Here is a 23849-nt window from a genome sequence, read left to right on the forward strand (position 1 = left end):
TATGAAAGGCAGCAAATTCTGTTATTTGTGACAACATGGATGAACCTGGAGGACATTAAGCTAAGTGAAACAAGCCAGGCACAGAAAGGCAAATACTGCATGATCGCACTTATATATGGAATCTTAAAAAATCTAACTCAAATTAGCTGGGCACAGTGGTAGGCGCCTGTGATTCCAGCTACTCAGGAGGCTGAGGCAGAAGAATTGCCTGAACCGGGGGTGGGGGGTGGGGGGGGGGCGGGGGTAGCGGTGGAGGATGGAGGTTGCAGTGAGCCGAGATGGCACCACTCCATCTCAAAAAAAACAAAACAACAACAAAAAATTGAACTCAGAGGCAGAGTAGAATAGTGGTTGCCAGAGGCTAGTGACTGGGGGAAATGGGGAGCTATTAGTCAAAGGGCACAATGTTTTAGTTAGACAGGAGGAATAAATGGTAAGTATTTAAGATGATAATTTTTATTTTATTTTGAGATGGAGTCTCGCTCTGTCACCCAGGCTGGAGTGCAGTGGTGCAATCTTGGTTCACTGCAACCTCCGTCTCCTGGGTTCAAGTGATTGTCCTGCCTCAGCCTTCTGAGTAGCTGGGACTACAGGCACCGGCCACCACACCAGGCTAATTTTGTATTTTTAGTAGAGATGGGGTTTCGCCATGTTGGCGAGGCTGGTCTCGAACTCCTGACCTTGTGATCCGCCCACCTCGGCCTCCCAAAGTGCTGGGATTACAGGCATGAGCCACCGCCCCCAGCCGATAAATTTTTTTAAAAACAAAAAATCCCCAACTTTTGGCTTTCTCAATCTTTTCTCCCTCATATTTGTTTTTTACTTTATTGATATTTTTAGCAAACACTCACAAGGCAAAAGGCTGCTCACAGTTATCTCCTGATCTAGGCCCAGTGATTCCTCATTATAGTTTCACTTCACTGATGGTTTTTTTTTTTTTTTGAGACTGAGTCTTGCTCTGTTGCCCAGACTAGAGTGCAATGGCACGATCTCAGCTCCCCACAACCTCCGCCTCCCAGGTTCAAGCGATTCTCGTGCCTCAGCCTCCCAAGTAGCTGGGACTATAGGCGCGTGCCACCATACCCGGCTAATTTTTGTATTTTTAGTAGCGACAGCGTTTCACTATGTTGGCCAGGCTGGTCTTGAACTCCTGACCTTGTGATCCACCCACCTCGGCCTCCTAGAGTGTTGGGATTACAGGCATGAGCCACTGTCCCCAGCCTTCATTGATGATTTTAAGATGTGATCTCATTTCTTTTTTTTTTTGAGACAGAGTTGCTCTGTTGCCCAGGCTGAAGTGCAGTGGCATGATCTCGGCTCACTGCAACTTTTGCCCCACGGATTCAAGGGATTCTCCTGCCTCAGCCTCCCGAGTAGCTGGGACTACTGGCGCATGCCACCTTGCCCGGCTAATTTTTTGTATTTGTAGTAGAGACAGGGTTTCACCATGTTAACCAGGATGGTCTCAATCTCCTGACCTTATGATCCGCCAGCCTTGGCCTCCCAGAGTGCAGGGATTATAGGCGTGAGGCACCGCGCCTGGCTGATCTCATTTCTTAATTACTTCAGTGGGAAGGTTGGTATCAGTCTATCAGTATTGAATATAGAAAACTGAAATTTTAACTGTGCACTGTAAAAATTTATGCCACTTATATGTATTAACCATTCAAAAATGTGAAAACTATTTAAAAAATAAAGTGGCAGGGAAATGGGCATTTTATCTATTTCTGGTGAGAGTATACATTATCTACTACAACCTTTTTGGAAAGCAACCTGGAAATGTGCACCCAGATGGAAAAAGCCCACTCTATTTGAGGGGGAAAGGGGAAACAACCCAAATGTCCATCAATAGGGGCATGGTTGAATGAGTTGTGGGATACTTATATATCATTACTCCACTGAAATGTAATATTCCACTGGGAAAGTAAGTTCAGCTACAGTAAATGAAGCAACTGTCACACTTGAGTATAGTTTAAAAGGCATTTGAACTATGGGCCAAGAAAGAGAAGGTCAGTCCTAGAACGAAGTCCATACTACTCCTCCCCGCACTTACCATCCTCTCCATCTTCCTCCTACCAATCTCCCCACTAACCCTGCTTATCTTCTAGAAATTTAGGTTCAACAAGACCAAGAGCCTTCAAAGCCCTTAGTAAGTAGGCTATAGTTAATTTCTACAAACCCAAGGACTGCAAAACTCTACTCTGCATCAACTGAACGCAAATCAATCACTTTAATTAAGCTAAGCCCTTACTAGATAAATGGGACTCAAACCCATAAAAATTTAGTTAACAGCTAAATATCCTAATCAACTGGCTTCAATCTACTTCTCCCGCCGTGTGGGGGTGGTGGGGGGAGGTGGGGAAGGCAGGAGAAGCCTGGCAGGATTTAAGCTGCTGCTTTGAATTTGCAATTCAACATGAAAGTCACCTCTGGGCTGGTAAAAAGAGGTTTAGCCTCTGTCCTTAGATTTACAGTCTAATGCTTTACTCAGCCATTTTACCTCCCCCTACTCCACTTATGTTCGCCAACCATTGACGCTTCTCAACTAACCATAAAGATACCAGAACATTGTACCTATTATTCGGTGCATGGGCAGGGGTTGTAGGCACAGCTTTAAGCCTCCTTATTCGGGCTGAACAAGGTAAAACTAATTTCTGAGTATGGCCCTACTTAAAATTTCCAGAAGTTACCTTTATTTGGGTATTAATATCTACAAAGTTGTCATATGGTAGACAGTTGCATCCTTATTGGTAATCTAGACCATCAGGGAAAACACTGAAAAGGTGACTTTACTTAAAACAAGTATCACCTGAAATAAATGTCCTAGAGTCTAAATCTTCATAGGCAGATGGCCCTGTGGCACGGGTAATGCTCACTCTGCTCATGTTGTTTGGTGACCAACACCACATTCCTGCAGAGTGTTGTCAGAACCAAGTTTTGGGACATAATCATGCCTGTAATAATAAAGGGGGTAGGAGAAACCATAATACCAGCATTTTCCATGTACTAGTGTGGTTAAAATAGTTTCTGCAAAAGGACTCATGTAACAGTCCATTAAACCACAAAATTTTAGAGCAGGAACCTCAAAAATTATAAAATTTAGTTTTCTGCAACTTTGTCAATCTCATCATGGTAATTACTGGTATTCCTCAGTGCTGTTACTTTAAGAGTTACTTCTTTTTTGATTGTATTCTTTTTAAAAGTTATTCTTTTCTGATCTGATTATACAAAGCTCACAACAGGATACAAATATAGAAGTACATAGTAAAAGTCTCCCTATAATTACTGTTAATATTTTGTTGTTTATTCCTTCCAATTTGTTCTCTAGTAAAATGCTAAATTACACACCTCAAAAGAAGGTAAGATCATAATACATGTACAGTTTTGAAAATCTCTTTATTCCTGGTATAGCGTGGACAACTATGCATGGTGGTATTAATGGAATTACTTCTGTTTCTCCAAATAGCTTTACGGTAAGCCCACATTGTTCTCTAGCAATACACAACTGGGCTAACTTTTTTTTTTTAATCCATGCTTACAGTACTTCAGAGGACTTCCTTGAAGGCACACTTTTGTACCGAAAGAGGTGTTTCTACAATGGGTTCCTAGAGGTGAAATGCTAGGACAGACAGTATAGCTACTGTTCAGTTGTCCTCAAGGAAGAGGAGAGTTTCTGTTTTCCCTACACAGTGGCCAACACAGCATATCATCAACTTTTTTTTCCCCCCAAAAACAATGTATGTATTTCAAATCAGGCCATGATTTTTGATTAGCAGTGGTCTTCAAGCTTGATTGAGCATTGACATTATTTGGGTAATTTTTCTACCCCCGAAGTTTTGTCAGCAACATCTCACTATGATAGTGAAAAAATAACCTTCCTGTTTTAATTTACTTTTCTTGACTGTTACTGAAGTTGAGAAATTTTCTTCTTCTGTTTTATTGACCACTGACATTTCCTCTTCTATGAACTGCCTGTTTAATGGTATTTGCTCATTTGTGGACTCATTCTTTTTCTTTTCTTTTTTTTGAGATGTAGTCTCGCTCTGTCGCCCAGGCTGGAGCGCAATGGCGCAATCTTGGCTCACTGCAACCTCCGCCTCCTGGGTTCAAGTGATGCTCCTACCTCAGCCTCCTGAGAAGCTGGGACTACAGGTGTGTGCCACCATGCTCGGCTAATTTTTGTACTGCTGGTAGAGACCAGGTTTCACATGTTGGCCAGGCTGGTCTCAAACTCCTAACCTCAGGTAAGCCACACGTCTCAGCCTCCCAAAGTTCTGGGATTACAGGTGTGAGCCACTACGCTCAGTCAGTTTTACATTTTAAAAAATAAGTATCATTTTCCTTATTTTTAGGAAGTTGAGTGGCTTATGTATTTAATCCCTTATCTTGATTCAGTCTATCTAGGTCATTTTACAAAATCCTGATTCAGTCTAACCACGTCATTTAAACAAATATTTAGCTCCTCTTTGCCAAATGATTTAGACCCCTGAAATACGGATATAAGAATTTAAGGCCGGGTGCGGTGGCTCATGCCTATAATCCCAGCACTTTGGGAGGTTGAGGTGGGTGGATCACATGAGGTCAAGAGTTCGAGACCAGCCTGGCCAACATGGTAAAACCCCATCTCTACTAAAAAAATACAAAAATTAATCTGGAATGGTGGCGGGTGCCTTTAATCCCAGCTACTCGGGAGGCTGAGGCAGGAGAATCCCTTGAACCTGGGAGGCGGAGGTTGCAGTGAGCCGAGACTGCGCTATTGCACTCCAGCCTGGGCAACAGAGCAAAAACTCCGTCTCAAAAAAAAAAAAAAAAAAAAAAATTAAAAAATAGTTCCAAAATTACCTAGCCTAGGACAGGCACTGAGTTAGGCCCTTCATATATGTTATTCCTTTTATTTTCAGAAAAATTTGAAACGTATCACCCTAGTTTTACAGAAGAGTAAACTTTGGTCAGAAACATTAAGTAACTTACTCAAGGTCCCTCATAAACAGTAAGGTTGCACTTGGAATCCTGATCTGTCTCTAACTTCTCATTTGCAGATAAAGAAACTGAGGCCAAAGTACACAACTAATTTGCCAGAGTAACAGGTAATTAGGAGCCACACAGCTCCCTTTCACATTTTCTTTCTATTATTTAATGGTTAGAAGTTACATAATTTCCACTGACATTAATACGTAACCATGTTGTTGTTTTGTTAATATTGTGGGTGAGATCGAGGTGGGCGGGCAGATGAGTTAAATATTATTAATCCACATTAAAATAGATTCCAGATATATACAGCCTTTAGCTGACGAGAATATCATCCCTATAATCTGATAAAGCTCAAGTGACATCATGCTGGCTAGTATAAGCCTTCAACTTTTTAATGCAAATAGTCTATGAAAACCACAGATTTCTTAATCAAGCTCATTTTTATGCTTCCAACTCTGCCTTTTCAGCCTACAAACAAAATGCTCTTTCCCCACACCCACTGCTGTTTTCTACTTTTCTTATGATTAAAAAAAATATTTCCCTTGGTAACCATTTTCCCTGGTTACTTTCTTGGCTGATTTTCTGCACAAAAACTGAAAGGCATTTATCCCCAAGGGAGGCAGTTATTTTAGATTTTACTAAGAAGTTCAGCAAACACTTTTCAACATTCCCTTCTGTCCTTTCTTTGTTTTTAAAGAAAGCTCTGATTTTGTTTCATTTTCAGCTGGAGACTTAAATGACACCAAGCAAAGCCTACTTAGTTTAGATTTCCAGGTAAAAAAGTTTTAAATTTTAAGTTTCTACTTAGCATGTGGAATGGTTTTAATATTTGGGTATTTTATTTCGCAACTATGTTTAAACTCTTGAGTAAATTAGCTCGTTACTAATAGATTTTTAAAGTTCAAAGTATGCATTATTGTTTGTTTTTTTCACGATGTACTTCCCAAGTATTTCAGACCTTGTAGACTTAGTATTAAATTATTTTTATATGTTTAGGTGGAATTCTGTGTTCAATAGAAGTATAAATTGGTTTGAAAATATTATTCTTAATTTTTAAGTCCTAAAAGAACATAAATAATTCAAAATATTTTTCATTTTAAACCTGTTGAAGTGAAAAGAGATAACAGACATCTCATGACTTCATGTAGAATTTTAAAATTCTAAATTAATATTTTTAAAGTTTACTTAAGACAATTGGTGAAAAATTTTAAATGAAGAAAAATAAGTTAATCAAGGTTTATAAATAATATTTAATGTTGGGATAAACACAGTAAGTGCTAGAAGGAAAAAAATTACTTGATAAAAATGATACTATGATTGGAATCCCAGAAAATTTACCTCTAGGAGGCATACACTCAATTACGAAGTTGTTTATGAAAGCAAATATTAAGTGCAAAGTAAAATTCTGTATATCATATCAATGAAAATAACGAAGGCCTAACCATTAATTGTAAAATTAGTATTGAGAGACCATTTCCTAAAATGTATTTAAACACTGTAGTGAGACTGTTTAGATACTGATTTTGTAAAAATTAAAATAGCTCTGTAAATTTATTTCTGTATGTATCTACTTAGATTTCTGGGTAAGTAAAAGTGAGTCAGTTTGGGGGGGAAAAAGAATGAGAGGTAGTTTCCAGAATGAGGACACTGGGAGAGAGGGGTGTGCTCAGTCTGGCTGCAGCTGGCACATTCACTCCTAAGCACTCAATCAGGCAATGCCCCATAAGTGAGTGCTTTCAGGAGGCTTCAGGACAACAGGATGCCTAAGACCCTCATGAGAGTTTAACTCTGGAGCCCTGAGGTCTAGGCCCTGACTCCTCACAACAGGAGGGAGGGTCTGCACATATGATTGTTAAAGCAAGAAAATTTAAATGTATACATTTCATGCATTGCAGAGCACTTATGATATCCATCGGAGCCCACAGGCCCAGCCACTCAGCAAATTCTAGTTTCACTTTGTCTCTCAGTTCAGGTTTTCATATTGCTTTCCCCTGCTGCTGTTGTCATTCCCTTCCAACATACTACTTTGCTCTCTGAATTGACTTTTACGATTTCAGGTGCCAATCAGCTAATGGATTTGGTCCTTCTTTACATGCTGCACGTTAATTTTTCTAAAACTAAAGTAGATTGCAAAAAGTTGTTCAAATGACCTATGAAATATAGGTCATTTCAATGACCTATAGTAATGGTTTTCAAATGACTGCAGCAATTAATGTATATATATACTGAAGAAAGGTTATATGCTGACATGAAGATACTTTAGAGACTGCCATTTGTTGAACAAAGGTGATGTGGCAAAAGTCAGACTATGAACTAACTAAGTGAAACCTGACTAGAGGAAGATGATTCTGGCAGATGAAGTTATAAAAAGAACTACTGAGATTCAAGACAGGAGACTGAGCTGACCTTGTGCCCTCTTCCCCTCTCACCAAATCCCTTGAAATAATACAAGATATATTACAAACAAATAAATACACGAATATACAGCTACACTAGGAAGTAAAATGGGCAGCCCCTGGTGGGACAGACACTCTGAGGAGTCCTTCACAGACAAAGAGAAGATGGGAATGAATTTTAAGAGGGAAAATGTACCCTTGAACAGTCATGAGAGAAAACAGAGTTGAAGACAGCTTGTATAGGAAAGAAAGAAGTTTTCGGTTTAAAAGATCCCAAGAAGGATACATTTAACAACAATAACAACCTATACCAAGGTACATTCCATTCTTTTAGCAAGGTAAAACTTCCAAATATCAAAGATATGTTGAAAATTTGAAAAAAATTTCTATAGAAAGAAAAAAAAATTTCTTACAAAGGGATGAGAATCAGATTCAAGTCAAATTTCTCCTCAGCAACACTAAATATAAGAAAATAATGGACAAATATCTACAAGGTATTAAAGAAAAATGATTAGAATGATTTTGAAACCATAATTCTGTTTCCAATTAAACAACAATATTTTCCGATCTTTAATAAGAGCACAAAATTTTACAACTTACAACATTCTCTGAGAAAAAGAGGATATATTTCTGCAAGAAATAAAAGGAATCTGAGGGAGCTTCTCCTTCTGATAATGGCAGACAAGGCAAGTCAGATCATTAGACCTGCTGAAAATAACCAGAAAGGGTGAGAAAAACAACAGGGTCAATATTTGGGATAGGACTGAAACCCAGAGAGGTTTAGAACAGTTTTTCTTCTAGAAGCATCTGGATTCCAGAAGAGGTGGTTGAGAAGATTAGTAGACCTTTAAAATAGCCTCAGGAGGACAGAGAGAAACAAACAAAATGGAGGCAAACAAGCAGTGGGGGATGGTAGGAAAAGTTAAGTGGACCCAAAGCATATATATATATATAGAGAGAGAGAGAGAGAGAGAGAGACGGAGTCTCGCTCTATCACCCAGGCTGGAGTGCAGTGGTGTGATCTCGGCTCACTGCAACCTCTACCTCCCAGGTTCAAGTGATTCTCCTGCCTCAGCCTCCTGAGTATCTGGGACTACAGGCACATGCCACTATGCCCAGCTAATTTTTTTTTGTATTTTTAATAGAGACGGGGTTTCACCATATTGGCTAGGCTGGTCTCGAACTCCTGACCTTGTGATCTGCCCGCCTTGGCCTCCCAAAGTGCTGGGATTACAGGCGTGAGCCACTGCACCCAGCCCAAAGCATAATTATTAATTGGATATGGTGAAGCCCAGCTTCAAATCACTCAATATTCGATTCATAATGTACTTAACCTTATGCCTGAAACAGATGCAAATCCTCAAATATTTTCATATACAATATTCGGCACTCCATCAAAGGTCATCAGGTATATGAAGAGACAAAACATGGCTAAAAACCTAAAGAAATAAGAGACAACCGAAATAGACACATAGAGGATCCGGAAAACCTAGTCTTCAGACACAGACTTTAAAACAAATATTTTTAATATGTTTAAAAAAATAAAAGATGAGATTAAAATTTTTAACGAAGAATTGGAAATAAAAAGAACATACTGAAAACTTGAAAACTAGAAAATACAATAAAAGAACAAGGAAGTCAATGGATAGGTTTAATAGCAGATAAATCACACATGAAGAGAGTATCAACGAACTGGAAGATCAGAGAATAACCAGGATGAATCATTGAAGTGATAGAAGAACAAAAAATACAAATGGGGGGAAAGTGACATTAAAGACAATGAGGAAGCTAATAACAAAGTACCTGTAGTTATAGAAAGAATGAAAAAAGGGAAAAGAGAATGTACTATTTATACAGTTAAGGGCTGAGAAGTTTCCAAATGTGATGAACAACATCAGGCCACAAATTCAAGAAGTGCCAAATAGGCTAAAAGCAAGAAAATTCTATCTTTGTACACAGAGTGAAACAGCTGAAAACCAAAGACAATGAGAATATCTTAAAAACAGCGAGAGTAAAAAAAAAAATTACTTTTAAAGGTGAAAAAATTAGATGGAGAGATGATTTCTCAAAAGAAACAATGGGAAAAAGAAGACACAGAAATTGCATCTTCAAGCCGGGTGTGGTAATTCACGCCCGTAGTCCCAGCCACTCGAAAGACTGAGCCAGGTGGATCGCTTTAGCCTAAGGAGTTCAAGGTCAGCCTGTTTAGTGAGACCTCATCTCAAAAAAATGAAAATAAAATAAAATAAATAAAAATTAAATTAAATTAAATAAAAAAAGAAAAAGAAAAGTAGGTGGGAAGAAGGCAACAATAAAATACTGGAAGCTAGGAAGCAAATGAAAGTGTAGGGGGTAAAAATCAACTGTATCTTCAAAATGCTGAAAGAAAACACTTGTCAACCCAGAATGTGTATCTAACAAATACATCCTTTCAGGTAAACAAAAAGAACTGATCAACACATGTGCACAAAACGAATTATTAGAAGGTGTTCTTCAGTCAATAAAAAAATAATCCTAATAGAAGAATGGAGATTAGGAAGGAACGAAGGAAAAGCAAATGATAAATGTTTAGGTAAATCTAAACACGTGATTCTCAACTGAGGCGCAGGTTACATTTGGTAATGCCTGGAAATATTTTTGGTTGTCACAACTAGGAGGAAGGTACTAATGGTAATTAGTGGGCAGAGGCCACGGATTGCTGAGCAATAGCTTATAATATACAGGGCAGCTCCCCACAAAAAAAGAATTATCTGGCGCAAATTTTTTTTTTCTTTTTCTTTTTTTTTTTTTGAGACTGAGTCTCGCTCTGTCACCTAGGCTGGAGTGCAGTGGCACGATCTCAGCTTGCTGCAACCTCCGCCTCTCGGGTTCAAGCAATTCTCCTACCTCAGCCACCTGAGTAGCTGGGACTACACGCACCCGCCACCACACCCAGTTAATTTTTTGTATTTTTAGTAGAGACAGGGTTTCACATGTTAGCCGGATGGTCTCGATCTCTTGACCTTGTGATCCGCCCACCTCGGCCTCCCAAAGTCCTGGGATTACAGGTGTGAGCCACCGTGCCTGGCCTCTGGTGCAAAATGTTAATAGTGATGAGGATGAAAAATCTTATCTAAATGAACTTTGACAAAATAATAATAATATTTTGAGGGTTTAAAAATACATATATAATTAAAACACAGAACTGAAATAGAATACATACTGGGATGGCATAAATGGAGTTGAAGTTCATCCTGGTTCTTGTATTGTCCAGGAAGAGGTAAAGGTACTAATTTATATTAGGACTTTGGTAAGTCAAGGATGTATGTGGTAATCTCTACAAAGAAGAGAATGATAAAAAGTGTATAACTGGCCAGGCATGGTGGCTCACGCCTGTAATCCCAGCACTTCGGGAGGCTGAGGCAGGTGGATCACGAGGTCAGGAGATCGAGACCATCCTGGCTAACACGGTGAAACCCCGTCTCTACTAAAAATACAAAAAATTAGCCAGGCGTGGCGGCAGGCACCTGTAGTCCCAGCTACTCGGGAGGCCGAGGCAGGAGAATGGCATGAACCCGGGAGGCAGAGCTTGCAGTGAGCCGAGATAGTGCCACTGCAATCTGGCCTGGGCGAAAAAGTAAGACTCCATCTCAAAAAAAAAAAAAAAAGTGTATAATTACTAATGAAATCATAAAAACCAAGCAACCAATTAAAAAGAAAGAAAACAGAAAAAGGAACATAGAATATGTAGGACAAATAAAAAGCAAATATAAAGTATATTTCAACTCAAACATATTAAATTTTACATTAAATATAAACAGCCTAAATGTTCCAGTTCAAGACAAAAATTGTTAAACTGAATTAAAATGCCACTAATAGGAAGTATACTGAAAATACAAAAACATAGAAAGGCTGAAAGCAAAACATATATTTTGCAGACATTAACCAAAAGAAAGCAACTACATGCAGGAGCAGAAAACCAAAGACCACATGTTCTCCCTTATAACTAGGAACTAAGTCCATTAGGTACTCATGGACATAAAGATGGCAACAATAGACACGGGAGGAAGGCAGGGAGAGGAACAAGGATTGAAAAACTGTTGTGTGCTATGCTCAGTGCCTGAGTGATGGGATCATTCATATCTCAAATTTCAGTATCACATAACATACTCAGGTAACAAACCTGCATACAACCCTCCTGAATCTAAAAAGTCAAAAAAGAAAAAAAAATGCAGCTACATTAATATTAGACAAAGTAGATCTTACAGCAAAAGCACTCCCAGAGACACTGAAAGTATCTACCTACTGACAAATGCACCAGAAAGATATAACGACTCTAAATTTGTACATACCTACAATCATTAGGACAAACAAGGCAAATTATTAGGACAATTTGGACAAATAGGTTGATAGTATTAAAGTCTTTAAAATCCGGACTGATATTCTATCTACTAATTAAAAAATATTAATTACTTTTTCTTGGCATAAAATGACTACTAATTTTTTTTAACAGACTTTTTTCAGAGCCTTTTTAGATTCAGAGCAAACTGAGTGGAAAGTACAGAGTTCTCATATGTGCTTTTCCCCCACTATCGAAATCTCACACCCTGGATAAATCTATGCTGACATATCATTACCACCCACAGGTCCATAGTTTACGTTAGGGTTCACTCTTGTTACTCTGTCTTGGGTTTTGACTAATTTTTAATGACATGTACCCACCTTTATAGTACTGTTGTCCATTGGTATCCTTGGGGGACTGGTTCCAGGAGCCCTCAAGGATACCAAAATCTGAGGCTGCTCAAGTTCCTTAAGTAAAATGGTATACTATTTGCATATAATACACACATATCCTCCTGTATACTTTAAATAATCTCTAGATTACTTACACCTAATACACTGTAAAGGCTATGTAAGTAGTTGTTACGCTGTATCATTTAGGGGACAATGACAAGAAAAAAAAAGTGCATATGTTCAGCACAAATGCTACATAGGCCAAACTACATTTTTCACTCATGGTTGGTTGAATCCAGATGCAAAACCTGTGATATAAAGGGCTGACTATACTGTATTAGAAGAGTTTCACTGCCCTAAGAATCCTCTGTGTTCCACCTATTCATCCCTCCCCACCCCAAATCCACTATTCTTTTATAGTTTGCATAGTTTTGCCCTTTCTAGAATGTCATAGAGTTGAAATCATACATATGCCATCTCAGGTTGGCTTATTTCATTTAGTTATATATTATATGCATTTAAGGTTCCTCCACGTTTTTTCATGGCATCATGGCTCATTTCTTTTTGGTGTTGAATAATGTTCCATTGTCTGAATATACCATAGTTTGTTTATCCATTCACCTATTGAAGAACATGTTGCTTGTTTCTAAGTTTTGGCAATTATGAAAAAAGCTGCTATACATATCTGTGTGCAGGTTTTTGTGTGGACATAGATTTTCATCTTATTTGGGTAAATACCAAGGGGCACGATTGCTGGGTTGTATGGAAAGAGTGTTTAGTTTTATAAGAAACTGCCAAAGTGTCTTCCAAAGTGGCTGTAGCATTTTGCATTCCCACCAGCACTGAATGAGACTTACAGTTGCTCCACACACTCACCAGCACTGGGTGTTGCCAGTGTTTTGGGTTTTAGACATTTAATAGATATGTAGAGGCATCTGAATTTAATTTGTAATCTGTCTACTATTTTTGAAACGAATATTTGGGATAAAAGTGTTGAAATTTTGGAGGATAATTGTAGATTTGTCTATTTCTTTTTGCAGTTTTTGAAAACAAGTTCACCAATTATTTTTGGTAATGTCTAATCTGCTATTCATCCCTTGTCATGTATTTTTTTCTCTCTCACATTGTAGTTTTCATCTTTAAAAGTTTGATTTGGGTTTTTAAAAAATATCTTCTATGTTTCCACATTACATGGTTAATCTTTCCTCTACCTTCTTGAACATATAGAATATAGGTATAGTGATTTTTAAAGACCTAATTAGTATATCAGCACTGTCATTTCTGAATTGGTTTCAATAAACTGATTTTTCCCATTAGGGGTCAACTTTCCCTGATTCTTTGTGTACCTGGTAAATTTACATTGGATCCTAAAACATTTGTTGGGTTCTCTGAGACACTGTCAAGTTACTGTACACAGTTTAGTTCTTTCAGAAAGGCTTGCTTTTAAGCTTTATTAAATGAGATTACAGCAGCCTTTAGCCTAGGGCTAATTATTTTCCTCTACTGAGCTAATGCTCTTCTGAGTACTCTACCAGATGCCCTGTGAATTGTAAGGTTTTCCACTCTGACTGGTGGAACACAAACTCTTCCTGGTCTTTTTAAGCTCCAGAGACCATTTTTTTTTTACTCCTCCCCCCCCACCCCCCGCTTTGTCCTTTAGGTTAGTTCTTTTCCCAGTCTCAAGTATTAATAAGTTTACTTACATATATGTGTTATCCAGTATTCAGTGGAAGACTTCACATCCCTGGAAGGGTTTCTCTGGGTTAGCTCTCACCTCTCTGTACTCTGCCCTAGGAACACTAGTCTCTTTGGTGTCCTCAGATTTCCAACTCTATCTTTTCAACTCAGGCAGACTGCTGGACTCTGCCTGTGTTCCCCTCCCTGCAACTCCCTTGAGGGAGGAAGCAGGTCAGTCACAGGTCTCTCCAGGCATTTGATTTGCATCCCCTCTCAGGGATCACTGACCTGGACTGCTCTTTGTTTAATATTTGGAAAATGCTTCATATATATTGTTCTACTTTTAAGTTGTTTCAGGTGGGAAGGTATACGTGGTCCCTATTACTCCATGTTGACTGGGAGTCAGATTTGATAAGTTTTGTCATAATACTGGTGTAATGGCTGAACGATTCTCTAGGAAGCGACCATGATGTAGCTTCACAGACTCTCCAAAAGTCTGTGAAATTACATCATGGTCGCTTCCTAGAGTATCATTCTACTTCATGGAGCCACTCTGGTTACTAGTTGTCAAACTAGTAGGAATGTTGTTATGGCAATACAGGGAAGGTGATCTCCACAAAACCATGCTCATTTTCTTGGCCTTCAGGTGATATACTGTATGCAGAATGTCAAAAATGGGTCAGTTAGTGACATTTGTACCTAGGCCGAGGACCCAGGATGGCAGCCATATGTTTGCTAATACCATTATAGGTTTCTACTAAGAAACAATCACAATATTTGCCAAGACTTAGCACGGATGACCCTGCATTTCCTAAACATTTGGGTGGTAGACACTGTGGCTTGAGGAAGGCATGCATTACCCTGAGCTCATGCTCATGGTTTTCAATTTAGATATGCTTGGAATTTCCACAGCTTGTCTTAGGTTGTGAAGTGCACTTCTAAGAATCTGCATATCAACAAATTACAGTCATATGTCACTTAGCGACAGGGATGCATTCTGAGAAATGTGATGTTAGATGATTTCGTTGTTGTACATCATAAAGTGTACTTACACGAACCTAGATGGGACAACCTACTATACACCTAGGCTATATGATAGAGCCTATTGCTCCTAGGCTACAAACCTGTACAGCCTGTGACTGTACTGAAAACTGTAGGCAACTGGAACAGAATGGAATTTGTGTATCTAAACATATCTAAAGCCAGGTGTGGGGGCTCATGCCTGTAATCCTAGCATTTTGTGAGGCTGAGGTGGGTGAATCACTTGAGCTCAGGAGTTTGAGACCTGCCTGGGCAACATAGTGAGATCCCGTCTTTACAAAAAAAATATAAAAATCAGCTGGGCATGGTAGCATGTGCCTGCAGTCCCAGCTACTTGGGAGGCCGAGGTGTGAGACTGGCTTGAGCCCAGGAAGCGGAGGTTGTAGTGAGCTGAGATGGCGCCACTGCACTCCAGCCTGGGTGGCAGAGCCAGACCCTGTCTCTAAATAAATAAAAACTAAACATATCTAAATATAGGAAAAGTATGGTTAGAATATGGTCTAAAAGAATTTAAAGAGGGTACACTATATAGAGTACTTACCATGAGTGGAGCTTGGAGGACTGGAGGGCACTCCGGTGAGTCAGTGAGTGTGAGGGCCTAGGACATTACTATACACTGCTGTAGATTTTACAAACACTGTACACTAAGACTCCTAAATGTATAAAAAAGTTTTTTTATTTCTTCAATAAATTAGCCTTAGCTTCTTGTAATTTAACTTTATATACTTTTTATTTTTTTAAAAACTGACTCTTTTGTAATAGCATTCCTCTCTTTTTTTTCTTTGTCTAAAGGCTTGATTTTTTAAATCGTTTCAGAAAACTTTTCGTTTATCTTTTCTACAGTTTTTTTGGTTTCTGTTCTGATCTTTAATATTTCTTTTTTGTAACTAATTTTGGGTTTGGTTTGCTCTTCCTTTTCCAGTTCTTTAAGATGCATTGTTAGGTTGTTTATATAAAGTTTTTCTACTTGTTGATGTAGGTGTTTATTGCTGTAAATTTCCCTCTTAGTAGTGCTTTTGATATATCCCATAGGTTTTGGTGTGCTGTTTTCATCTTAATTTGTTTCAAGAATTTAAAAAAATTCCTTCTTAATAACACTTGGCTTAAAACACAAATACATTGTACAGTTGTACAAGAATATTTTCCTTGTAGCATAATTCTATAAGCTTTTTTTCTATTTTTCTATTTTAACTTTTTTGCTAACTGTTTTTGTTAAAAACAGGCAAACATGCATTAGCCTAGGCCTGCATCAGGTCTAGATCATCAATATCACTGTCTTCCACCTCCACATCTTGTCCCACTGGAAGGTCTTCATGGGTAACAACACTCATGATAATGCCTTCTTCTGAAATACCTCCTGAAGGAACCACCTCAGGCTGTTGCACAGTTAACGTTTTTTTTTTTAATAGGTAGAAGGAGTGTACTCTAAAACTGATAAATAGTAAATACATAAACCAGTAATATAGTCATATATTAAAGTATTATGTACTGTACATAATTGTATGTGCTGTACTTTTTTCTTTTTTTTTTTTTTGAGACGGAGTCTCTCTGCACTCTGGGCATGGTGGTGCATGCCTGTAGTCCTAGCTACTCAGTGCAACCTCCGCCTCCTGGGTTTAAGTGATTCTCCTGTCTCAGCCTCCCGAGTTGCTGGGATTACAGGCGTGCACCACCACACTCAGCCAATTTTGTATTTTTAGTAGAGACAGGGTTTCACCATGTTGGCTGGGCTGGTCTCGAACTCCTGACCTCAAGTGATCCACCCACCTTGGGCTCCCAAAGTGCTGGGATTACAGGCTTGAGCCACCGTGCCCAGCCTGTGCTGTATTTTTATATGACTGGCAGTGCAGTAGGTTTGTTTATACCAGCATCACCACAAACACATGAGTAATGTGTTATGTTATGATGCTGTGACATCTCTAGGCAATAAGAATTTTTCAGCTCCATTATAATCTTTTGGGACCATTATGGTATATGCAATCTGTCACTGACAAAAAAGTCATTATGTGGTACATGACTGTACTTTCTTTGGTCAAGTGGTCAGACAGAAAGATCGAGTCAAATGCTTGTAGGGTCTCTCAGTTTTTGTTTTTTTGTCTTTTTTTTTCTTTTGAGACAGAGTCTGTCTCTGCTGTTACCCAGGCTGGAGTACAGTGCTGTAATCGCTGCTCACTGCAACCTTGAACTTCTGGGCTCAAGTGAGCCTCCTGAGCCTCTTGCCTCAGCCTCCTGAGTAGCTAGGACTACAGGCATGCACCACCATGCCCAGCTAAGTTTTTATGTTTTAGTTGAGACAAGGTCTTGCTATGTTCCTTACTCTGGTCTTAAACTCCTGGCCTCAAGCAATCCTCCCACCTTGGTTTCGGCCTCCTATAGGGCTGGGATTATAGGCAGAAGCCACAGTGCCTGGCCTCTCAGGTATTTTCTAAGGTTCCAACAAGACGACTGGGTTAGCAGTCTATGGCCACTTCTTATCTCTTAATCCTTCAGTGCCTCTCCTTTGCAGTTTAGTGTATTAATCTCTGTATGTAACATCACCTTGAATGTTTTACCATTCCTTCCCATCACAGTTTTGTTCTGGTTGGTGAAGGAGACCAAGGCATGCCTGTGAGAATTGAAATAAATTTCATCACTGAGCAAGTTAGTTACTTTAACCTTCTAGAATCACCAAATACTTTAAATGCTCATTAAAAAGATAAGGGCGGCAAATCTGTTGTGATCTGGGTTCTTATGATACCTGGGGTTTGAGTTTCTCCTCCATACTGGGCTGTGTAAAGAAGGCTCTTCATCTTGGGGAACACTGACAGCGAGTGGACCTGAGGAGAGAGCAGGAGGAAAGCTGCAAGGGGTGTAGGGGTGTGTGTGTGTATGTGTGTGTTTCGTAGCTGTAAAATTCTGAGAGGCAGTCAAAACTGCCAACCTTCCTTTGTAGGACTAACTTTAGGCCAAGAGAGATTGGCTGAGTGAATCCTTTGATGACAGCTGCTGCAACACCTTGGTGAAGGTTTCTCCTGTCCCTGGCCACCAGACTCACAGGAATTGCGCCAGTCTGTCTGACCATAATGCTACTACTGTACCAAGAGTGCCAAATATTCGTTTCTTAAATGTTTTTCAGCTTTACTATGTGCAAGGCCCTGTACTAACCCTGAGACCAGCTAATTAAAGAGTTACTCTTCCTGACTCTTACCTCCTTATAACTGATGCTGCTGACCGTTATTTTTATATGGTATCATCATGCCCTTCCCCCCAGACAATTCTAAAGCTAGAGAATAAAAGCACAAAACAGAGTGGCTGGGAAAATGGGTTGTGGATTACATCAGTCATAGAACGTCTTAGCAAACAGGCGGAGAGAAATCTCCCAAGTAATCTTTGAAAACCTGCAGAACATCAGAGCCCAGAGCGGGGGCCATGTCTGATCCACCACCGTTACTGGTAATGAGCGTTTCCCTGGAACACATCCGCTCTCATTTGTTTACATACTGTTGTTGGGAAAAAGGCTTATGGGGTGCCTGCATAAACGGGCCATAAAAATATGGGACAGTAAGTTGTGGAAAGCCACAAGAGAACTCTGAGGAGGAAAGCCTTCCTATTGCCATTATGTCCCCATGCTCTGAGTGCAACCTGCTCTCTTATCTATAAACACTGTGCTACAGGAGAAAGACACTCCTTTGAAACATTGAAATGTGGACAGACATACAGGCTCCTAGTTAAGCCCGCTCCCATTAGCTACTCCCCAATAAGTTAAAGATATGCTATTTAAGCACAAAGGAGATTCATTTAAACTGCTATTGCCATAGATTACGCCTATGACACACTGCCTCCCTTTCACTGTTTCACCCTAAACATCTGCTTCTTAGATCTAAGTGATTGTACTCAACAAATAGTGTGGAGATCAGAACTCTGGGCCTTTTGCAGCCCCCATTTTGCAACTGGCCTCCTGGCTCCCACCTTTATGAAATCTTAACCTGTCTCTTCTCTTCCTTTGTCACCACTGGGCTTTGGGTACCCTATGGGTGGTGTTGAGGCTGGTCCCCAACATATGACTATGGCTGCTTTCATGCTACAATGACAGAGCTGAATAGTTATGACAGAGAAGGTGTAGCCTATGATGCCTCAAATATATACTATCCGGCCCTTTATAGAAAAAGGTTTCTAATTCCTGGTCTAAAGATAAAGGTAAGATACAAAAAGGTTCTGGCCAGGCATGGTGACTCATGCTGTAATCCCAGCACTTTGGGAAGCCAATGCAGGAAGACTGCTTGAGCCCAGGAGTTCAAGGCTGCAGTGAGTCATGACTGAACCACCGCACTCCAGCCTGGGTGATGGAGCAAAACCCCGTCTCTATGAGGAAAAAAAAAAAAAAAAAAAAAAAAAGTTTTTTGATTCTGATAGAAGAATTCCAAATTATGATTTGGCAATAATACTGTAGCATATAGCCCATATATCCTAAGTGTAATTTCTCAAAGACTTGCCTACTGAGGCATACAAGCAAATATATAAGCCAATTTTCAGAGGTAAAAATTTAGTCACCACTAACTTTGAAATATTGTTTCATTCTAGAAATTAGCTGGTGAAAAAAAATCAAACATGAAGATTGCAGTTTTGTTTTGTTTTTTTCTGCTTATCATTTTTCAAACTGACTTTGGACAAAATGAAGAAATTCCTAGGAAGCAAAGGAGGAAGATCTATCACAGAAGGCTGAGGAAAAGTTCAACCTCACACAAGCACAGATCAAACAGACAGCTTGGAACTCCGCAAACAACAATTTTTACACCAGTAGCAAGATTTCCTGTTGTTAACTTTGATTATGGCATGGAGGAAAAGTTTGAATCTTTTTCAAGTTTTCCTGGAGTAGAATCAAGTTATAATGTGTTACCAGGTAAGAGAACAATATAAGAGAGAGACAGAAGGAGGGAGGAGGGTGAGAGATGGTATGGGGAAAGAGAAGGAGAGAGGGAGAGAGGGAGAACATCTCCATGAAGATAATCTTCTAAAGAAAAATCCAGGTTATTATATTACTTTTTGGTTTAATCTACAAACACACATTTTAAAATAATTTTTAAAAATGGGGCCAGGTGCGGTGGCTCACACCTGTAATCCCAGCACTTTGGGAGGCTGAGGTGGGCAGATCACGAGGTCAGGAGTTTGAGACCAGCCTGGCCAACATGGTGAAACCCCGTCTCTACTAAAAATACAAAAAATTAGCTGGGTGTGGTGGCGTGTGCCTGTAATCCCAGCTACTTGGGAGGCTGAGGCAGGAGAATCACTTGAACCTGGGAGGCGGAGGTTGCAGTGAGCAGACATAATGCCACTGCACTCCAGCCTGGGCGACAGAGCAAGACTCTGTCTCAAGATTAAAAACAAAACAAAACAAAACACCCCCAAAAAACCAAAAGCAGCTTAAGGAACATATTTATAATACAAAATTATTAGACAAAAGTTACTTATCCCACCACTATATTTACAAAATCATAGTTATCATTTTGGTTTATTTCTTTCCAGTATGTTTACTATGCATATATTTTAAATAGTTGTAATCCTAACATAGATAACATACATAAACATTTATAAACTGCTTTTCCATTTATAACAATAGATCATCTAGAATACAGAAATAAATTATTCAGATGATTCTGTGAACATATGGCTATTAGATATTTTCAACCAAAAATTTTCAACCACAAATAGAATTAAAGCCACTGAATTCATTTTATATAGGTTAAGCCACTGACATTTAAAAGATTTAAGTGACTAAAAATTCTGCTAAAGATTTCAATTAGGCATTTATAAAAACTAGTATTAAATGGTTTACATTTTTCCAAATTTGGAAGAAAAAAGTATTATAGGCATGTTACCATTAAATAAAACTTTCAAAAGAATAACAGAAAATATCACCATATGATGTTCTGTGGCCAGTATTTCATATATTGTCTCAATACAGCTAAATGCTTCTTCATTAGTTATTTCCATGAATTTAACAGAAATAATATACAATTATCCTGAAAATAGGCAATTTAAGCCACACTTACAACATGATTGGGAAAAGAAAGGAAGAGAAATCAACTTAAAAAAATTGTAATAATAATGTACTCATAACTGCTAAAGAATGATGAGGTCAATATTTTTAGTTAAGTGGAAAGATAGCTAAGCTATAATAATGGAAAACGAAAAAGTCGAAAAAGAAGTATTCATAACGTGATCTCAAACTTGTGTAAAAAAAAGTTTGTATATGTAAGCATATATGCATAAAAGTACAGAAGATATATACTAAGCATTTCCAAATTGTCCAAAAATATTTTCCAGTGATTTTACAGTACTTTTTGATTGTTATCACCACACATAACACAAAATTTACCATTTCATCCATTTTAAAGTGTACAATTCAATAGCATTTAGTACAGTCACAATATTGTGCAACCATCACTACTATCTTGTTTCTGAACATTTTCATCCCACCAAAAGGAAACTCTGTACCTAAACTCCTCATTTCTCCCCACTCCCAGCCCTTGGCAACCACTAATCTATTCTGTGTCTATGAATTTGCCTATTCTGGAAATTTCATGTAAATGGAATCACATAATATGTAGCCTTGTGTATCTAACTTCTTTACTTAGTATAATGTTTTTAAAGTTCATCTATAGTTAGCCTGTATCAGAACTTCATTCCTTTTTATGGCTGAATAATATTCCATTGTATGGCTATACCATATTTGTTTATCCATATTGCTTATCAGTTGATGAACATCTGGGCTGTTTCTACCTTTTGGCTATCATGAATAGCACAGCTATGAGCATTAATGTAAGTTTTATTTCAACACCTATTTTCAATTCTTTTGGGTATATACTTAGGAGGAGAACTGTTGGGCCATTTGGTAATTCTATATTTAATTTATTGATGAACTGCCAAATGTTTTCCAAAGTGGCTACACTGTTATATATCCACCAGCAATGGAAGAGGATTCCACTTTCTCTACATTCCTGCCAACAACTATTTATTTTTAATTATAGCTGTTCTTTTATGAAGTGGTATCTCATTGTGGTTTTGATTTGCATTTCCCTAACAACTAATGATGTTAAGCATCTTTTTATGTGCATGTTGTCTATCTGCATATTCAACTCCTATGCCTATTTCTTTCTTAAGAGATGGGGTCTTGCTCTGCTGCCCAGGCTGGAATACAGTGGTACAATCATAGCTCACTGCGGTCTTGAACTCCTGGGCTTCAGTGATCCTCTGCCTCAGCTTCCCAAGTAGCTGGGACTACAAGAATGCACCACCGCACCTGGCTAACTTTTTAACTTTTTCTGTAGAGACAGCATCCCATTATGTTGTCCAGGCTGGTGTCAAATTCCTGGCCTCAAGAAATCTTCTCTCCTTGGCCTCCCAAAGTGCTGGAATTACAGGCAAGAGCCACTGTATTGGGCAAGTTTTGCCCATTTTTTAATTGCATTGCCTTTCTGTAATTCAGTTATACGAGTTCTTTATGAATATTCTGGATATCAGGACCTTATCAGATATATGATTTCACATATTTTCTCCCATTGTGTATACTGTCTTTTCCCTTTCTTAACAATGTCCTTTGATGCACCAAATTTTAAATTTTGATAAAGTCTAATTTATCTTTTTCTTTAGGTGTCATATCTAAGAATCCACTGCCAAATATGAGGTTATAAAGATTTACCCCTATGGATTTTTCTAAGAGTGTTGTAGTCTTACCTCTTATATTTAGAGCAAAGGTCTAAATATAAGATATATTAGGTCTTTGATCCATTTTAAGCTAATGTTTGTATTTGGTGAAAGGCAGGGATTCAGCTTCATTCTTTTGCTGGTGTTGTCCCAGCACCAGTTGTTGAAGATTGTTCTTTCCTCCACTGAATGGTCTTGACACCTTTCTTGAAAATCAGTTGTTCACAGATGTATGTCCGACTTTCAATGTTCCACTGGCCTATATGTCTATCCTTATACTAGTATCACACTGACAAAAGCTGATTATTGTGTCTTTGTAGTGAGCGTTTTGAAATCTGGAAGTGTGAGATCTCCAACTTTGTTCTTTTTTCTCAAGATTGCTTTGGTTATTTGGGATCCCCTATAGTTCCAAATGAATTTAAGGATCCGCTTTTCCATTTCTGCAAAAAAAAAAAATGGCCATGGACATTTTGATAGCGTGCTTTTGATAACCCGGAAGAAACTCATATGTGTATTTTTGTTCAAGGAGCAACTGGGTAGGTGGGATTAGCCTATTGCAAGTATCCAAATGAGAGATGGGTAGGGCCTGAATTGGGCTGAGTTAGTGGTCGGGGAAAGAAGGGGACTAACGTTGAGAGGCTCATTTGGGGGTGGAACTTGGGGATAGTGGCTCAGATGGAGGAAAGTTATCTGGAATGACACCTGGATTGGAAGAAAAACATCCCCCCTAATATTCTCCTCAGCTTTCTAATGGTCTGCTTAGCTGATACACTTATCCACATATCTGCAATCTTGTATGTCGGAAAATGAATATATGCACTGCATCATGCACTTTATTTGTTTATTTATTTATTTAGAGACAGAGTCTTGCTCTGTCGCCCAGGCTGGAGTGCAGTGGAACGATCTTGGCTCACTGCAACCTTCACCTCCTGGGTTCAAGTGATTCTCATGCCTCAGCTTTTAGAGATGGGGTTTCACCATGTTGCCCAGGCTGGTCTCAAACTCTTGGTCTCAAGTGATCCACCCGCCTCAGCCTCCCAAAGTGGTGGGATTACAGGCATGAGCCACTGCGCCCAGACAGTATTATACACTTTAAAAGGGTGAATATTATAGTATGTGAATATTTCAATAGCATAATAAACCATAAAAAAGATAGCTCAGTGTCTCACTGAGAAGCACCATAGAAGCATGCTGTCTGGTTTCACCTATTCCCATGTGCACATCAAGGGTGGGCTGTGAGCTTGTCATTAGTGCTAGCTCAGCTCTCCGATCACATGATGGAACTGGATTGGCTGGTGGCTTTGGAAGTTTGGTGTGGCCGTACAATTTGCATTGGTCAGTGTAATTAGACACTTTTAGAGTTCAAGT

The 23849-nt window shown here is 38.9% G+C and overlaps 2 protein-coding genes across 6 annotated transcripts in view; one reads left to right on the forward strand and one right to left on the reverse strand.

Annotated features, from left to right (window-relative positions):
* CENP (centromere protein P) overlaps nucleotides 1-23849 on the reverse strand; it is a 275211-nt gene that overhangs the window by 66049 nt on the left and 185313 nt on the right. The gene's annotated exons all lie outside the window — the stretch shown is intronic.
* LOC105498852 (extracellular matrix protein 2) overlaps nucleotides 5681-23849 on the forward strand; it is a 41011-nt gene continuing 22842 nt past the window's right edge. The window contains exons 1-2 of one of the 2 annotated variants that reach the window (XM_011771208.2): nucleotides 5681-5745; nucleotides 19359-19677. In XM_011771208.2, the coding sequence (XP_011769510.2) occupies nucleotides 19386-19677 (292 nt within the window). In that variant the 5' untranslated portion in view covers nucleotides 5681-5745; nucleotides 19359-19385. The remainder of the gene's footprint in view (nucleotides 5746-19358; nucleotides 19678-23849) is intronic. The other variant, XM_011771205.2, reaches the window with a different exon arrangement.

The sequence above is a fragment of the Macaca nemestrina genome, chromosome 14 (genome assembly GCF_043159975.1).
Source record: "Macaca nemestrina isolate mMacNem1 chromosome 14, mMacNem.hap1, whole genome shotgun sequence".
Taxonomy (NCBI): Eukaryota; Metazoa; Chordata; class Mammalia; order Primates; family Cercopithecidae; genus Macaca; species Macaca nemestrina.